Source organism: Balaenoptera physalus, assembly GCF_965194825.1.
Source record: "Balaenoptera physalus genome assembly, chromosome: 1".
NCBI classification, from domain to species: domain Eukaryota; kingdom Metazoa; phylum Chordata; class Mammalia; order Artiodactyla; family Balaenopteridae; genus Balaenoptera; species Balaenoptera physalus.
This window is the reverse complement of record NC_138882.1, coordinates 35,558,746-35,577,039: the sequence shown is the minus strand read 5'-3', so window position 1 is coordinate 35,577,039 and position 18,294 is coordinate 35,558,746. Positions and strand designations below refer to the sequence as shown.

General features: G+C 51.4%; 1 protein-coding gene across 5 annotated transcripts; it reads left to right on the top strand.

Annotated features, from left to right (window-relative positions):
• Positions 1–1,084: 1,084 nt before the first annotated feature.
• Positions 1,085–18,188, top strand: OPTC (opticin). 5 transcript variants are annotated; one of them, XM_082431604.1, is made up of 7 exons: positions 1,085–4,573; positions 5,330–5,465; positions 6,992–7,150; positions 7,852–8,054; positions 9,113–9,208; positions 9,696–9,887; positions 10,167–18,188. In XM_082431604.1, the coding sequence occupies exons 1-6, from the start codon at positions 4,343–4,345 to the stop codon at positions 9,864–9,866; spliced, it is 996 nt and encodes a 331-aa protein (XP_082287730.1). In that variant the 5' UTR covers positions 1,085–4,342; the 3' UTR covers positions 9,867–9,887; positions 10,167–18,188. The 5 variants fall into 5 exon arrangements, with proteins under 5 accessions (XP_082287730.1, XP_082287729.1, XP_082287727.1 ...); XM_082431603.1 differs by having other exon boundaries at positions 9,696–18,188; XM_082431601.1 differs by lacking the exon at positions 10,167–18,188 and having other exon boundaries at positions 1,085–2,633; positions 4,336–4,573; positions 9,113–9,812.
• Positions 18,189–18,294: the final 106 nt, after the last annotated feature.

The following is an 18,294-nucleotide window of genomic DNA, read 5'->3' as shown; positions in this document are numbered from 1 at the left end:
GAAAAAATCCATGAATTAGTAATTGCATGTCTTAAGTGTTTGCAATAATGTTAGGTACAGAAAGCATAGTGGAGAGGGCCTCTACTTCTGCCTGGGAGAAACCAGAATGGCTCCTATCATTTGAGCTGGATCTTAAGGTTTGAATCAGATTTTGCCAGGTGGGAGAAGGAGGAAAAAGCACATAAACAGGAAAGAAGGGAAGCAGCATGAGAAAAAGATTGGGAGACATGGAGTCTACCCTGTATGAGGTGTGTGTGTGTGTGTGCCTGAGAGAGGAAGAGAAATGAGTTCCAGTCATGGAGTTATGTAGCTACAAGCCCTCAGCAGGGAATATACCCTTGCTGTCCAAAAAGCAGGAGGGCTCCTGAAACTTCCACCCCTGCCTCTCTCTCTGCCCACGAACAGGGAAGCAACAGGGTCAGCTGGTCAGACTTCTGTCCCCAGGGCCTGCCACCTCCGTTCCATCATCATGCCTCCTGCTTCTCCTAATGAGATTCGGATTAGACCAGCTCCTGCACCTCCCGCCACCTTTTGCGGGCTCTCTGGGAGCTGAGCTGCCTGGAGCAACAGCATGATCTCGTTAGACGGTTCCCACGTAGGTCACACACACGCACACATCCCATGGACCCTCCCTGAAATCCATGGTAACCAGAGTGTGTGCCGGTGTATTTGTGAAAACGAGAGCAGAAGCTGGAAGAGGGTCTAAGACGTGCAGCCTAAACCAGAAGCTGCTCCACTGGGGGCCGGGGGCGGGGGCGGAGGGGGGGCGTGGGGGGGGGTGGAGCCAGCGCATGCGTGGCGTGACCGCAAATCTGGCCAAGCTGGCCGAGTGCGTGGGAGAATACCGATTGTAGGGGCCACAGCGATAGAGCCCAGAGAGCAGGAGGGCTGGCGGGTGTGCGTCACCGAGAAAGCGGGGAAGGAGAGTGGGAGCAGACTGCAGGGGGGAATGAATGAACCGTCACATCTGCATTCTTCGCAGGGAATAAATGGTGTGGGGTGGGGAGGGGTGACGCCCAGGCTGACTGGGGGGCGGGGCGGGGGCGCGGGTTTCTGGCTGCGGAGCCTAGGCTGTAGAGAGAAAGTAGAGGAGGACAGCCCGCCACATATGCATTCTGTTTCCTGGGCACCTTCCTGGCTCCAGGGGCTCCCTCCCTCCACCAGCAGAGCCCTGCGTGTCTCTCCACACGTCGGGGGCTGTCTGGGGCACAGGAACAAGTGTTGCTCTGGACAAGGTTCTTGGGCTGGGGAAGCCCTCTCCACACCAGCTGGTGCCCAGGAGCACTGCCCCTGGAGCCAGGCTGTTAGCTCTGCCCCTTCACCTGTTGTGCCAGGGCAGAGATGAGTTCTGCCAAGGCCATCTCTTCTGAGGGCACGGAGACACATGGCCTCAGGACCTCAGGGGTGAGGCAAAGAAGGGGAGGGTCATATGAATAAAGGCGAACTCTCTGGCCTGAGAATCAGGAAATCTAGGACCTGGCCCTGGCTCTGTGTGACCTTGGGCAAGTCACCTCACCTTGCTGGGCCTCGGTTTCCCCACATGCACTATGAAAGTTTTGGATTAAACGATCCCAAGGAGAACCATGCAGCTGGGATTCGGTCTCTGGTTAGTGGGAGGAAGTAGGGAGAAGGGGCGTCACCTAAGAACCTGGACAAACACGTATGCAGGCTGGCAGACTCCTGGGGACGATGTCTTAGCCCCTTACCCGTGCCTTCAGCAAGGACTTGCCCTGCAGCAACCTAAGGCACCAGGGAAAGGAGAGTCTCTCCTGACACATACATCTTTGTTAGGGGACCATGGAGTGGGGGGGATTCTCCTCAGCCCCCTGAGGACCCCACACAATGCCTCCTGGTGTTTATGATCAGGAAGTTTTTTTCTAGGGCCCAATCTTATAGATTTGGAGAATTTCCTATATCTTCCTCCCCATCATCGTCAGAGAGCTTGAAGCTGGCTATCAAATCCTGCTCCATCCCCCATTCACCTTCTCTTTGAATCTCTCTCCCTGTGGTGATCTTTGTTCAGTTATGGTCCTGGATTAGAGGTCCAGGTGGTGGGTAGTGGTGCTGGTCGGAGTACCTCAGCTGAGCCTCTTTTAATCTTTGGATTCTATCTATGAAACCAAAGCCTTATCACTCTCTGGCTGGAGAAAAAAGCTGGAAAGCCAAGCTCTATCCCTCCACATACCCCCACTGCTGCCTTCTCTTCTTGGAGAGTACAGAATCTGAGGGGTTGATCTACCCTCAGGAGGTGGGAACCACCTGCCCCCTCAAAGACGGTGGGCCAGAAAAAGAGAGACGTAGCAGACAGAGAAAGAGAGGAAAAGATGATGGGAGGTGGGGAGGGGTACGTATAGGGGGCTGAGAGTAGAAGAGGTGGAGGGAGAGAGAAAAAAATTCTTTCCAACCAAGCAAAGGAGTGGGATGAGGGACCTGCTGAGGAAGGAGGAGAAGAAACAGCTGTACATCAGGGAAAAGAGAAGTCTGATTGGCTACACGCCTGCCTTGGCTGGCTCCCCTGCCCTCCCCAGGCGACTGTCTACCCAGACCCCTCCGTGGGTCATGACTTCTCCATCAGACTCCCCACCTCTCTGGAAGCTGTGAGCCTCCATTTGGAACCAAAAGAGTCTACAGGGGTAAGGTTCAAGGCTTTGAGGTGTTAGGCCCATTGGTATGCAAATGAGGGAGAGTGCTTGTGGGGAGGAGGGCACAGGGGTGCAGTGGGGTGGGGTGTCTGGGTTGAGACAGGGGATTGAGGTTGGAGGGAGGCAGTAAACTGTCTTAGGGCTTTTGCTTTAAGATTTTTTTGATTATATAATTTGGTTTGGAGTAACGTATGGGAGGTAAGATGAAGAGACACCTCTTGCTAGGATGGGGGCTTACCCCCTTGCCCAGCTAAAATTAAGAAAGGGAGCGTGCTTGCTTTGGCAGCACACATACTAAAATTGGAACGCTACAAAGAAGATTACCATGGCCCGTGCACAAGGGTTACACGCAAATTTGTGAAGCTTTCCATTTTTTTCTTTTTTTTGCTGCATTGAGTCTTTGTCGCTGTGCGCGGGCTTTCTCTAGTTGCGGTGAGCAGGGGCTGCTCTTCGTTGCGGTGTGCGGGCTTCTCATTGCAGTGGCTTCTCTTGTTGCGGAGCATGGGCTCTAGGTGCACGGGCTTCAGTAGTTGCAGCACGCTGGCTCAGTAGTTGTGGCGTACGGGCCTAGTTGCTCCGCGGCATGTGGGATCTTCCGGGACCAGGGCTCAAACCCGTGTCCCCTGCATTGGCAGGCGGATTCTTAACCACTGTGCCACCAGGGGAGCCCCATATTTTTTATAATTGAGTCACTTTGCTGTACAGCAGAGATTGGCACAACATTGTAAATCAACTATACTTCAATTTTTAAAAATGAAGAAAAAAAGAGGGAGAGTCTACTAGAGACTTGTGTAGCCGGCTTTGGGGAGAGCTGCATTATCAGAAATACACTGGGTACCTCACACCCACACTGCACACATTCCTTGACCTATCTGTGCATATGTGGATGAACTTGTATGAACATTTGAATTCACCTGTACACAGAAACCTAAGGAATTTTCCGGGTGTGTACAACCAAACACAAAGAGCTCTTCTGTTTCCATAATCATTTGTTTCTAAAAAGCTGCATTTATAAATAGATTTTAAAACTAACATGCTTTTTTACACCGTAATCAATTTTTAAGCCTATGTTCTCTAAATGGACTAGTCATTCCTGGAACTAGGCATGCCTTATTTATTTCTGTGCCCCCAGAGACAAATACAGTGCCTGGGACTATTAAGATATCTCATAAATGTTTGTCAAGCAAAGGCATGAATGAATGAATGATCTTTTAAAAACCACAGGATTCCTTAATGGTGAAGTTTCTCTAAATCTAGTTTAGTGGCTAATGGTTGTACTCTGAGTGGGTGGTTGTATAAGAGAGAACATCTGTGTAAATTCACGAGCGTGTGCCTAGTTAGTAGGGAGGTATGTAGACAAGGGGACATGCATGAGTGTGTCTGTGTTGAGATAAGTAAATGAGCCTTTGCCAGGTGCCTGCACATTCCTGCGTGAGTGAATATCAGTGTGTGCATGAGCATGTGAAGAGACTGAACTGGCGAGCAGTGAGGGGGGCTGGCAGGAGATATCCCCCTAGATGTAGCCCCAGCCTTGAAGGAGCCTGAACATGAATGAAGGCACTAAGTGTGTGACAAATGGCTTAAGAATCTGCAAGTGTGGGGGTGGGAAGTAGGGTGGGTTTGTGAGCTGTTCCCCCAGGACTGGATACCTAAGTGATTCGGCCCCATTCTCATCCCATCCGCCACCTGCCAGGACTTCCATGAAGCTCCTGGCCTTACTCAGCCTGCTGGCCCTGATGCTGCAGGAAGCAGGGACAGCATCTCTCCCAAAGACGGAGAGGGAGAGGGAAGGAGACCAGCCACGAGGGGAAGGCGATTCTTATGCAGTTCTGCATCTGGGGGACTATGTCCTGAGCCTGGACAACTACGATCAGGTCATTGACCTGAGCCACTATGATGAACTCACAGACTACAGGGACCAGCTCCCCAAGGTGAGGGGCATGCAGCAGACCCATTGCATTCCCTGCAAGAAACTGGGAGCCTGAGGCCTGGTCCCTCTCTATCTGTTCCATAATGCAGGTATCTCAAGCCTCCAACTTTCTCTAGGAGGTGGAAATTCTTGTCCCTCCACAGGAACTTGTCATTTAGATAATACTAAGAAAGAGGACACAAAACTTCAAGTTCTTTGTCTGTTTGTAGCAAATTTTGTGGGACTTCCCTTAGAAGTCATACATCCCTCCTTCCCTCTGCCTTCAAGACCATAAGGTGTATCTCACTGGGACAACAGCAATGTCCTCACATTCTCCCTTGAAGAAAGGAATGCTACAACCTGTCTTTTCTTAGACTATCTTCAGTTCTGAAGTTCATCTCTCAGCCCTTTCTGGCCTTTGCAGGGACTGATCTGAAGTCTACACTCATCTGCTGTCTGACCTTGGTCTGTGCGGGCAAGGGAAAAGCCCAGCCTGGGGGGTCTGGAGATGTGGTTCTAGCTCTGCCACCAGCTTAGCCACCAGCTGTCCCCTTGAGCTCAGTCCCTCCCCTATCTGGACCTCAGTTTCCTCATCCATGTCATGATGAGGGACCAGATACTCAGAAGGTCCTTTCCTTCCTCACTCTTTCTGCCATCCCCCCCTCGTTCTCCACAGTGACTCTTTGCAAGCTTGAAATTGGTTGCTGAAGTTCCCAGAATCCAAAGTGAAGTCCCTCTCAGTCCCTCAAAGCTGGCTTACTGTATACTGTGTCTCCAGGTTAAAGGGACCAGCCTGGCTTCTCCAACCAGGACAAGTTTCACTCAGAGCACAAAGGCTCCAAGGACACCCCCTTCAAACCCCACAATGGCCAGGCCTAGGACGCTGGGCCTGCTGGTTTCCCCGACCAGCCACGGTAAGTTCACAGGCACAGGTCTCAATAGCCACAGGTCATGGGTGGGCAGCCATGACCCAGCACCAGGGGTGCCAAAGAGGAGTGTAGTCAGAGCTAGGGAGTGGAGGATCAGGGAGAGAAGGGGAAACAGCTGCAGGGGAGAAAAAAAAACAAAACAAAGGGAGAGGCTGGCTGTTCCTAATGCTTCTGCCTGAGTGCACAAACTGGATAGGAAGCAAAGAAATGCAAGAACTCCGCTGTGCCTAGAAAAGCCACCTACCTTAATTAATAGCATCGCTGGGGGAGCAGGTTGAGTGGTAATTAGATTAGAGACAATTAAAGGCCTGTAGAGAAGAATAAATAACTTTGTGGCTGTCATTTGGCATGGGGGCAAATGAAGCAGTCATACTGCTTTTCAGCTTGAATTCCCTCGTTAGCAGCTTTCCCCCCTCCTTGAGGCCCTCCTGGAGACTCTGGGATGCTGGCATATCCGCCGGTAGGGGGTTGGCACTCTGCTGGGGATCAGAACTGAGGCAGAGGAGGATGCAGTTAATTCCTGACTTGCTTGCTCTCGGTTCCTGTTCTCCTCTTGAGATGTTTGCCTTGGGTGGGTGTAGGGTAATGGGGCATCTGTAGAGAAAACACTTCTGTCAGGAATCCATGACCTCCCAGGCTTAAAGAGACCATAAAGGGCCTCAGCTGGACTTGCCATTCAAGGCCTGGGGATAAGTACACAGTCTGGTCACGGCTGGTGAAGAAGAGCTATCTCTTAATCTTGGGTCTGTGTCACTACCAACAGAGTTCCCCCTTGAGTTGGACTAGCCGTGATCTCCAGTAATCTCTGTCCTTTCTAATAACAAGGGATGGAAACCTCCTGCAGTATTCAGTAAAACCTTCCCAACTTTGTAAAGCCAGTCTGAGCTCAATGGCCTGGCCTAAGTCTCATGACCACTGGTCATGAACTGAGAACAGGGGAGGGATGTTTTCCAATAGAAAACTGAGATGCTGATACCATAAGAAGGGGAAATGAATCCTGGGCAGACAGTGTACACTCCACCTTGGCTCTATTATGGTTTTTGGAGCCACACAGAACATGTCTAACTCCTCGCCCACAAGGCAGATGGCAGAGCCAGCAGCCACTGGCCATTCCACTGAATTCCGGCTTTATTTCATCTTCATTGCACCTTTTAGGACTAGAGAGGAGCCCTATGGAAAAGAGACTCATAGATGTCCTAGAAACACCCACATAGGTCCAGAAAAACCTACACAGGACCAGGGTCTGATGAAGGCACTAATGGGCTTGGATTGTAATGGGTAGTAACTGAGGGTGGATCTGCTTCTCTTAGGTCAAGGGCTGAGTGCCAGGCTGGCAGCGGCCAACAGCACTCCTGGGTACATTGTGACAGTCGGTCTGGGCAGCAACCCAAGAAGACACAGACAACCACGGCTCAGACACTCCCTGGGGCCGGAGCTATTGGTCCCAGAGGCTGAAGGGAGTCTGACTGAGGAGGGGGGTCTCCCTTTGTTCTGTCTTCTACCTGGGCCAGGCCTGCCAACCTGTCTGATCTGCGTGTGCCTTGGTTCCTCTGTGTACTGTGACGATGCTGACCTAGAGGACATCCCTCCTCTTCCCCAGACAACCGCTTACCTGTACGCCCGCTTCAACCGCATCAGCCATATTCGGGCTGGAGACTTCAAAGGGCTGAGTATGTAATGTCCTGGCAACAGAAAAGAGTGGGTGGGCAGAGGGAACCCCCAGGGTTCTTTCCCTCGCCACCCAGCCACATTGAACAGTCACCAGACCAAGTGCCTTTCCCTGTTGGCTTTCAGTCTCTCCAGCTATCAAACGGAAATAGCCCCAGTCTCTTTAATGCCTTTCCTTGAAGATTTTTAGATGGCAGAAGTGACCTGTTCTTGTATGTTCTCCCCGAAGCTATGGGAAGCAGGGGAGGAGAAAGTATGATCAAGCCTACGTTTTCAGGCTGTCCCAGCAACTGTAGCTCTCTGCCGTCCTGGCCTCTGGACAAGACCATGTTAACTCTTGTCTCTAATCCAGATTCTTCCACTAATTACTGACAGCCTTCCTGGGCCTCATTGTTCTTTTGTGTAAACTAACAGGTAGAAGTGGGATGGATCCAGGGATTCCTGAGCCTGTTGGGTCTTACCCTCAAAAAGCTTCTTCCAAGCCAATCCACATAGGACAGAACTCCAGGGAAAGGTATTACAGAATCTGAGGGCTTTTCCAGGTTTATAAAGTTATTCCTTCTGGTTTGGACCTGGTGCAGGTGGAGAGCTGGCTAGCATCCCCTATCCTGAGAGGCAGGGAGCAGGTCACAGGCAGCTCCAGCAGGAGCAAGGGAAGATGGTACGTCCCTCATCTCTCTGTGTTCTGCCCTGCACCTCTTAGCAAAACTGAAGAGGATTGACCTCTCTAGCAATTTCATCTCCTCCATCGATGACGATGCCCTCCTCCTGCTGCCTGCTCTGCAGGATCTGATCCTCCCTGAGAACAAGCTGGCAGCGCTACCTGTGCTGCCCACTGGCATTGAGGTCCTGGACATCCGCCTGAACCAGCTCCGGAGCTCAGGGATACAGCCTGAAGCCTTCAGGGTGAGCCAGGGCCTTAAGTCCCCCATCTACCACCTGCCACCCATGCCTACGACCACACACACACACACACACACACACACACACACACAAACACACACACACACCCCTGACCCTCACGGGGTATCTCTGCTCCAACCCTGTTCTGGGGCGTGAAAATCAAATCCCATTTCCCTCATCTAAACCATCAGCAGCTCCCCCTCTCCCTCTGTGGGGCACCTGGTCTCTTGGCTTCTTTCTGTGCAACTGCCCAATCACCTCCCTCTGCACCAACATCCTCACACACTCAGTTTCTGCTCCCCTAAAACTTTGACTTACATGTGACTGGACTTGCAGTGGTACTGGCTCCAGTTCTCACTCTACGTATTCTTTTATTTCCAAAACCCATCACTGACTGACTAATCACTGTCTTTCTAGGAGCAAATTCTCAAGAGAGAAAATCTGGTCACTGGCTGGCCAGTTTTGATGGGAAGGGCTAAACACATGGCACAAATATGGCCCCCTGGGCTGCCCACTCAGCAGGGCCAGGAAGAGTCCTGGGGACAGTTCCAGTGAGGAAATGAAGAGGGGTGTGGATGAGATTGACACCCCAGCTCTGTCACACTCACATATGCAATTTGCTTCCATTGTGCCTGTGGCTCTCATTACGCTAGTCCGAGTATTTCCCGACCATGCTCTCCATAGCTGCTCCAGATTTAGCATCTGGAGACTTTTCATTTGGGAAAGTCCCCTCTGATAGCAGAGACGCTGAGGCTGGGCCGAAATGTCCTGCGTCCTGCCTCCCACCCACCTCTGCCCCTTGCCTGCTCTTCCCAGAGTCCCCACTGACACTGCCGAGTGCCTTCACACTCCCCCAGCTGCTGGTGCCTCAGTGGCAGCAACTTTTCCTTCTGCATCCAGTGGGAAGAAATGGGCCTCCCCCACAGCACCCAGCGCGGAACCTGGCACCTGGCTGAGGCCCAGGAGACCCTGAGTGAGCGAATGGAGTCACATCAGGCACCCATCACTGCCAGGGCCCCACAGCACCCACCAGCCTCCCACACCATTTGCCTCCTCCCCAGGCGCTGGAGAAGCTGCAGTTCCTCTACCTGGCCGATAACCTGCTGGACTCCATCCCCAGGTCCCTGCCCCTGAGCCTTCGCTCACTACACCTGCAGGTGAGCGGCCTCCCCAAGAACAAGAGCATTGAACAGCACAGAAAGTGGAGGTCAGATTGCAGGGAGCCCGCCCCCTTAGGCAGCAGTGGGTCTACATCACTGAGAGCTCACTGGAGACAAGGATTGGTAGGTCTTGTTCAGACCACTGTGCACAGACTCAGTTTGATTTCTTCCCCTTGCTGCTCTTTGAAACACTTCCCCTCCATGTCCTTTCCCCATCTCACCCAGTTGCTTGTTCCTCTCCCCCTTCCCTTACCCTCTGTCTCCCGTCTTCCCTTCATCCCTCTCAATCTCCCCTCTCTCTCCGTCCGTCCTCAATGGGTCTCCTCTCCTCTTTCCTTGTATGGGGTGTTGGCTTTCTGTGCCTCGGTTTCTCCAGTTGTAAAGGGGAGGCGAGCTGGTAGGGAGAGCGGACTGAGCCTGCCTTCAGTGCTGCCTGAGGGCAGAATCTCCAGGCGGAGGAGGCTTGTCAGTGTGTTCTTTCCAGAATAACATGATAGAGACCATGCAGAGGGACACCTTCTGTGATGCTGAGGAGCACAGACACACCCGGAGGCAGCTGGAAGACATCCGCCTGGACGGCAATCCCATCAACCTGAGCCTCTTCCCCAGTGCCTACTTCTGCCTGCCTCGGCTCCCCACGGGCCGCTTCACCTAGCTCACCTTCCACTGCTCCCTAGTAAGAGCCCTTGGAGGACCACCGAGGGCACGGGCCTCCTGGGCCATAGGGCCCGATCCCTGTCAGTGGTCTTTCATCCAGGCATTAATCACCCTCAAGATCCGATTGCAAAAATCCACACACACCCCTCCCCCAACACACACACGGAAATGTCTTCCAGGAGCCAGATTTGTATTTCTCCATCCTCTTTCCTTAACACCTTATGGCTCCTGGCTCAGAGAATAGCAACGTCTGCAGCAAAACTCTTTCCCATATCCCCCATCCCTCCTACCCATACAGAATGCCAAGAAAATCATGTAAGAGGAAGAGGAGGAACAGAAAGAGAAGGAGGACGTGGGGAGAAGCAGTGGCGGGCTGGAGCCAGCTCTTACTACTAGGCTTGCAAGAACTGATTATTAAAATCTTCCAGAATTTTGCAAGCCCGTTGTTAAACACAGCCATTATCAAAAACTAAATTATATAAACTCACAATTAAGTATATTATGTTGAAAACAAATGTAATAACTATTCAAACTCATCACTTCCCAATTATTTTACTATGTTTTATTGTTAACCATGTTCTTGAACTTATTTACGTCCACGGTACTTGTGTGGTGGAAATACTATATAATGACATGCTACTACTGCCCATCTCTTCCCAACTCTGCTTTCAGTGACATCACATTGGTAGTTTGAAATTGGCCATGTTGGGAGTATTTATACCATGCACATCGGTAAACACTACACATTAGGATTTTTTTGAGAAAGAGAGAAAGCCTGTTGTTAAGCATTTGCCAGCACACCACTGAGGAAAAAGAACAGCTGTTTAAAGTACCCTTCCCCCTACTTCCAGGGGGGTAGGGTGGGGTTTCTGTGGGGCTTTTAAAATTTTCTTACTTTTCCTATGCCAGAGCTTCCTGTTATATTTGGAGGGAGCCATTCATAAGGATGGAGAACTGACATGAATCTTCATCTGGATGCCTCCTTGTAGCGCTTACCTATTCCTGGCTCAGTGACCAGCTTCTGAGCACGGATGGCTCAGCCAGCTGGTTCCTAGCCATGCTCTCTTGATGTTTAACCACCAGAGGGCAGCCTTGTGCAAAGATAAATAAATAAATATAGCAGTTACCCACCTGCAACCTTCTTGGATCCTGGGCTGGGCCTGCTGTACTGGGCGAATGGGAAGAAGGGCAACTATGATCTAGCCAACTTGCCCCTTGAATTATAATGGGAGGAGAGATGTCATCTTTCTCCTTCTTATAAGGACATGTTGGGCAAGGAGGGGTGTAATAGATGGGTGCTTGGCATCAGGTGTTGACTAGGGCATAGAAGAAGGGCGAGGCAGGCAATTCATGTATTCATTCAGCAAGGATTTTATTGAGCACCTACCTGCTATGTGCAGATGGTATGCAATAGACATACTCCTTTTCTTCATGGAGCTTAAAGTTGAGTGTGGAAGACATGTGTGAAACAAATAATCACACAAATAACCACACTATTCAACTCATGATAAATACTGTAAAAGGAATATACAAAACGCTATGAGAACTTACAGGAGGGGGACACAGTTTAAGGGTCCAGGAGACCTTGAAGAATCAATGTCTAAGTTGAAAGCTGAAGGAATAGGAGTTAGCCAAGGCAACCACTCAAGGCCCCCGGTGGTCCCCAAGTCTGGATGGACAGGTGTGTCTTGGGGCCCACCTGGAAGGGAACCCATTCATCTGCCTCCCCCACCTCTGTCTAGACCTCTCCAAGTACTGTGGATGCTCAGGACAGTCCTGTAAGCAGACCAGTCAGGGATCATTATTCACATTCTTCAGATGAAGAATTTGAGAACTAGAGAAGACTCCACACACAGGCTGCAAACTAGGAGTGGGAAGTCTCAAAGGCGGTGAGAGGGGCCTGGTGCAGTTGCTGCTGTGTCCACCCTCCCTCTCCCCAAGAACCCAAGGATTCCAGGACCCAACAAGCTCCCTCTCTCTCTCTCTGTCTCTCTCTCTCTGTCTCTGTCTCTCTCTTGCTCTTTCTATCTCTCTCACATACACGATCTCTCTCATTCCCCAGTCCCATCCTCTTCCATATCCCACTTTATTTGATTATGACCAGGCCGAGGCATGCAACAGTTGGAAACCTCAAGATCCGCAAGTGCAAGAAACCCTGATTTGAAATAATCCAATGAAAAAAACAGAAGAAATTTTCCAGAACTGGGGCTCCCGTGTGCTAGAAGCCACATCATACCCATATGCCCCAAGGTTAATATGTGCTAAGTACAGAAAGTCATCTGACCCCTGTTCTATTGTGGGAGAAGGGGACTCACAATTTCTGGACTCCTGGAATTTGCCAGACACTGTATTAGAAGTTTTTATGCACATCAACTCACTTAATCCCAACCACCACTCTAGATAGTAGAGATGTTTATCTCCACATTGTGGATGAGGAAACAAGTTTATGAAAGGGAGGTACCCAAATTCACACAGCTAATAAGTGGCAGAGCCAGGATTCAAACCCAGGTCCCTCTAAGCATAGGTTATGGAGTCCCGCTGTCACAGCACACTTCAAATGTAGGCACTACTTTCAAGACCAGTCAAAGTAGGCAGGTTCCTTTCCTGAGGCCATGGCTGCTGCGCTGGGTAGGATTTCCCCAAGGGTCTGCTGCCTTTGCAGCTGTCTCCTAACTAATGCCCCATTTTTGGCTAGGGAAACCCAAGGAATAGAAAGAACGCCCTTGTTGGCCGCCTCCCTGAAGAAATTATAAATAGTGCATCTGTCCCTTGGCCCCTCCCATGATGCAGGGAGTGGGGCGGGAAGAGAAATCCAAGTGGCTCCCAGCAGCTCTTACATCTTGACTGAAGGAGCTGGGGCTCTTCTCAGGGACCTAAAGAAGTTAGGGTCGGACACTTGGCAGGGGAAAGAGAGAGCACCTCTTTATCCAGACTGAGGGTCTCCTGTCCGGTGGAATGGTAAAGACGGGTGTGAACTAGACCTGAGGAAAAAAGGGAGAGCAGAGAAGAGTGGGCTGCGGGGGTCCAGTCAGGTGGGGAAGGGGCCTCACTGCTGATGCAGCGGGCAGTGCTAGGTGGGATTTAAATCCACCTCTTCAAAGAGCCAGTCTTTTCTAGCCTCACTCATCCAGGTCCTTACCGGCACTCAGCACCTGTGCTCCACCTTGGCAACCTTGGTGAGGACCCTAGCTCTTGGGTGGCTCCCTGGTGGCCCTCCTGCCAGCCCTGAGCAAACGGGAGCACCCCCCACCGTTGCACCCCATGGCCTCAGGATGGTTCTAGCTCCAGGCAAGCGCCCTGACCAGTCCTGTGACTGTTGTGGGAGGAGGCAAAGAGGCCAGGGTAAGTTTGCATGACTGCCCGTCCACCTGCCCATCCTCAGCTCCACAGCCAGGCCCAGGGCAGGAAGAGGCTGGTAGAGAATGGAGGGAGGGAGGGGCTGCTGGAGGGGCTGGAGCTAAATCCATTCAGGAGCCAGGGAGTGTTTCCTCACCCTGACCTTGCCTTGCTTCTTCCTTTTCCCTTTAATTTCCTCCCTGAATAATAATCTCTTATGCTTATGCTGTAAATTTTCACTTTACAGATCTCTTTGATATATGGGATTGAATTTATGGTCCCAATAACTCTGCAGACGGTATTATTATCTCTACAGATAGAAAATGGGAGGCTAAGTGATTTGTTCAAGAGAAAGTTGACTTAACATATAGAAGCACAAGGGAGATGGGGGGAGACAACCATCATTTCTTGGGAATTCCTGCAGGAGAAATGGAAATCCCATCACCAGCTGCTGGAGCAATGGATTAGTATCCCCCTCCCCACTCCCCAAGAGCTCTTTGAAAAGCAAGGAACAGGGAGAGCATCTCTCAGACTGGCAAAATGCGTGCCACCCACAGGGCTGTGGGCCTGCATCCTGATGGTGCACAGGAGGTAATGAGGAGAAGGCAGCTTCTGTGAATCTCAGCGCAGGAAAACCCCAGCACTCAAGGACACACTGCCCCCCATCTCTGCCCCCACCCCAGCAGGCGCATGGACAGCCCAGCACCCACACGCCCCCATCTGTGTCCTTCTTGCTTCCGGCCAGAAGGAGGGAGGCAGACAGACAGGAGGTGCACGAGGCTCTGCCCTGCCCCCTCCACCGTCTGGATCTCTCAGCTTTCTCCTTCCTCCTGCCTGCCCCTCCCCTCTCCCCCACACTAGACACCAACTCAATTTGGCCTGTCCTCTCTTTCAAGGTCATCTCTCTCAGCTGGACGAGCTTCACATCCCCCAGCAGCCAACATCTCACCGTCTCACAGACCTCCCTCCTGTGGTTGCCGGCAGCTTAAAGGAGGGTCTCCATAAGGAGGGGGGATGCTGGCTTCTTTCCCCACAGCTCCCATGTCTCCCTTCTCCTTCAAGAGTGACAAAGCAGCCAGGGGACCACCTCCTTCCTGTCTCACTGCACAACCCCCCAAACTCAGACCTCCTTCTTATCTTCAGACGAGCCTGTTCATCCCTCCCAGGCGTGGCCAAACCTGTGGCCGGGACATGCATGTGCACACTTTCCAGTACGTGCATGCAGAGCGCGCTACATCTGCGCTCTTCTTTCCTACCCTCTGCAATCTGGTTCCCTTCCCATACCTCCTGCTGTGCCCCAGGCACCGGAGCAAACAGTTCTTAGCCTTTTCCTGGCCCTGCTGGTCCCAGCCCCATTGCCCTGAATCCTTGTTTCCGGTGTGTATCTAACACACAGTTCACACAAAGGAGGAAACGCAAAGTGTTCTGTGCTGCAGCCAACTGCAAAGGAACCATGGTTCAGGGAGCGAGCAACTGGAATGAGAGTCCAGAGCCCTGAGTCTGACCATCTGAGGCCCTGACTTGCTGTGCGACACGCGGCAAAAGTCATGCCAGCACCACACTCTGCCTGCCTTCCACTTGGGGCCCCTCAGCCTATTTCTGTGGCTCAAAGCATAAAGAAGCCTGGTGGGCGTGGTGTCTTTCCCCACCCCCATTACTTTTCTCGTCTAAGAACAAAGACCAAACCCTCCCCCACTATTCCCAGTAGCACAGGCCAACGTAGACAGAGACACCTAATGGTAAAGGAGAACAAAGGAAAACAATGGGGAATAAGGACAGAAAATACACACCACCCAGAATATGTCTAGCCCCCAACTCAAGGTTTCTGATCCCAGATCAACTGCACTTTGACCCAAAAACTGGCTTAGCTGCAAGCCTTCCTGAGCCCCTCTCTGGTCCTGCAGAAGAGGAAACAATCCAAGCTCTCCTCCCACTTAGCCCCAGGAACCTGGGACAGGGACATCCATCCTGACCCCTCTTGACACAAGAGGCAACAGCTCTTGAATCACATGTTGCCCATGATCAATGTTCACCCACATAAGGATAACCACTCACCAGAGGGTAACCGAAACGCAGTCTCAGGAGAGGTGTTTCCCTCCCCCAGAGGGGACCCTGCATCGGAGGACAGGGTCCTGGAGCCCAGTGCCTGCAAGAAGAGCAGCACCTCTCTTGGGGACCTAAGAAATCCCCATGGAGCCATGTTCTGGGAGACAGACATGATGGCAGGTTTGAACCTTGGGGACAAGTGATGCAAGTGAGACTGTGACCTTGGGGAAAGTGCTGGGGGAGGTGGGGATTGGCATGGGCAGAGGAGAGGTGGGACCCTAGCCATGCATGAAAAATGCCAGGCTAGAGAGATGCCCACAGGCCCCATGCCCAGAACGCTCTGCAAAGTAGGAAGGTGTTAAGCAGTTACACAGATGTTTCAAGCTAAAGCACCCTGCAGAGGAGAAAAAAAAAAATGTAGTCTTTAGGGATTCGAGTCTTCCAGGTAATCTATACAGTCGGGTTAAAGTCACCTTGCCCAGGCAGATGCTGGTACTCCTTTGAACAAGTCAGTCTGAAAATAGGGTCCATTTTAAAGTCAGCAGATCAGAACATCATCCCTACAGAGATTATGGGAGGTAGCGAAAGATGGGAAGAAACTCAGTATTCCAAAGGCCTTGAGATTGCTCACAGACCTTCAGTCCAAGCCCCTGTGTCCAGGAAGGTCTTTACCTAGTGCAGGTAAAACCTCCCCTGGTTTTAAGTAAGAGCCAGAGGTCCAAGCTGCAGAAAGCTACCCAGCCACCATTTGCAGGACACCGTTGCCTGGCCTTGGCGAGCCCTTTGCATTGCACGCATGGTTACATTTAATCCCCATAGTAGCTTGACGAAGTGAGCAGTGTCCCAATTTTATAGAAGAACACCGAGAGGTTAAGTTCCTTGTCCAAGGTCAAGGAGTTCCTTGTCCAAGTTATGCAGCAAGTAAGAGGCAAGTTTGAATGGAAACTCAAACTTGGCCTGACTGTAAAACCCTCTAACCCTCTTGGATTGGTGCTGGGTGTCTGACATTCCTGGTAAATCATGGGTCACCTCATGCTTCCCATAGGTGCCTTGCATATGGAACACACCCAATAAACACCATGCGGCCAACTCCATGGTGTCGTGGTCCGAACGCAGGCTGGAAAAGAACTGCCAGACATAAGGCAGAACATAAAGAAGATAGAATTTATTAGAGGGAAGGTGGCTGCCAGAACAGCAGGCCGACTTCCTAGTAGTCTGGGAGAGTCGAGCCCCGAACATGTGCTATTGATCAGTTTTTATAGCCAGAAAACAAAGGAATGGTCCGAGGTGAAAATTTCGTTTACTAATCTGTCGAGGCACATATACCTTCCTTCTATAGGGTGGGAGTGGGAGAGGGTATATGCCTTTCCTTATTTGGGACAGGTCCCATTGCGCAGGTGGGCGTCGCCCAGGTGGGCTCAGGAATTTCGTAACCATCACAACATGGTGGGGAGGGTGATTAAGAGTCCGGTAGGGGGTGTGATGCTGACGCTTTTTCAGGCAGGGTCGCCCTTTGTCCTTGAAGCACCATTGTCCTTGGAGCACCACAGACGGCATGGGGTGGGAGGCAGACTTCTGCAGAAATCTGACCTTAAATAGCTCCTTTTCTGCCCCCTCCCTACCCCAATGGTGGCACCTGCACACCTGGATTTCTCCTTCAAGCCTTTCCAGTCTAGATCTCCCTTCCCACACCCCCTCCCTTCCTACCCATTGTCTCTGAGCCCAGCTTCTTGGCTCCTGATCTTCTATTCACCGATTTCTTCCCGCTTCTTTCACCCTGAATACAATAGGTTCCTTCCCGTGTGTTGGTAAACAGAATCACAACATTCTGAGAGCAGTGTGTTCCAGACCAGGTTTCAGCTCCTCAAGGAGCCCCTCATGCCACAGTCTCTTCCTGATGGGGACAGAACATACTAGAGAGGTGGTCTGGCCTGACCCATGCCCTGCCTCTCTGCCCCTGCCATTCTTGCACATGGCAGCTTAGGGGACAAGTGGTACAGCGCCGAATGTACTACCTCTATTTTTCCTCAGAGCCCAGGAATTGCTCTCTCAGTTCCTGCCTGGAATACTGGAAGAGGAATGGGAAGGGGAAAGTGTTTGTTTGTTTGTTTGTTTGTAGCCATCACCAAGCAAGTTCCTACCACCCCACACCCAGGCTGAGATCTGGTGGGTGGGGGAATGGTGTTTTCCAAGTAACCTCCATGACAGCCAGCGAAGAAGCAGCAATAAACATGGCAGAGACATCAACACCGGAGAAGGGAGACACACCCACCCGAACAGAGCAGGCGGCCACAGCTCCTCCATCACAGAGAATGATGGGGATCCCCTAATTCTTGACTCACATGGATCCTGAGCCTCAGTTTTCTGAGCAGGCTGGAGAAGGAACATCTGAGTCTGCAAGGGCCCATCAACCAAGAGATTCACATAGAACTAGGCCCTCCCTCAACCGTAACCATCTCCAGTGTCCTTCATTGATTCTTTGAACAAGTCTTTATTAAGTACCAAGCATCAGGGACATTATAATAAATAGACAGACAAGGTCCCTGTTCTCAGTGGGGGAGTCAGGCAGTAATGGAATAAACAAACAACCAGAGCAACAATATAATTCAGACACATGCAGTAAAATGAAGGTGATGTGACAGAGAGACTGGTGATAGCACCCACAACATTAGAAAGGGTAATTAAGGAAAGCCTCTTGGAGGTGGTGATGGTTGAGCTTGGACTTTCATGACAAGAAGGCAGCAGCCATTCCAAATATGAGGGGAATGCTCTCCAGGCAGAAGGGAGAGAAGAAGCAAAGGCCCTGAGCAGAAACAAGCACATTTAAAGAGGAGAGAGGAGACCCATGCAAGCAGCCAGAGCTGGGTGTGAGGTAGGGGAAGCAGCAGGCCCTGGACATGAAGGTCTCGCAGGATTTTACTGGAAATGCGATGGGTCCTTTTCCGAGGAACTCAAACACCCTTACCTGCTTGTCTCTCTGTTAGTGATGCTAAAAACACAAGGAAGGAGGGGAAGGAAGCGTGATTCACTGGCGATGACATTGA

Excerpts from the sequence above, each read along its gene's own strand:
- OPTC (XM_082431601.1), top strand. The coding sequence starts at position 4,343 with ATGAAGCTCCTGGCCTTACTCAGCCTGCTGGCCCTGATGCTGCAGGAA. Across the intron at positions 4,574-5,329 it reads ACAGGGACCAGCTCCCCAAG|GTTAAAGGGACCAGCCTGGC; the intron begins GTGAGGGGCATG and ends CTGTGTCTCCAG. Across the intron at positions 8,055-9,112 it reads TACAGCCTGAAGCCTTCAGG|GCGCTGGAGAAGCTGCAGTT; the intron begins GTGAGCCAGGGC and ends CCTCCTCCCCAG.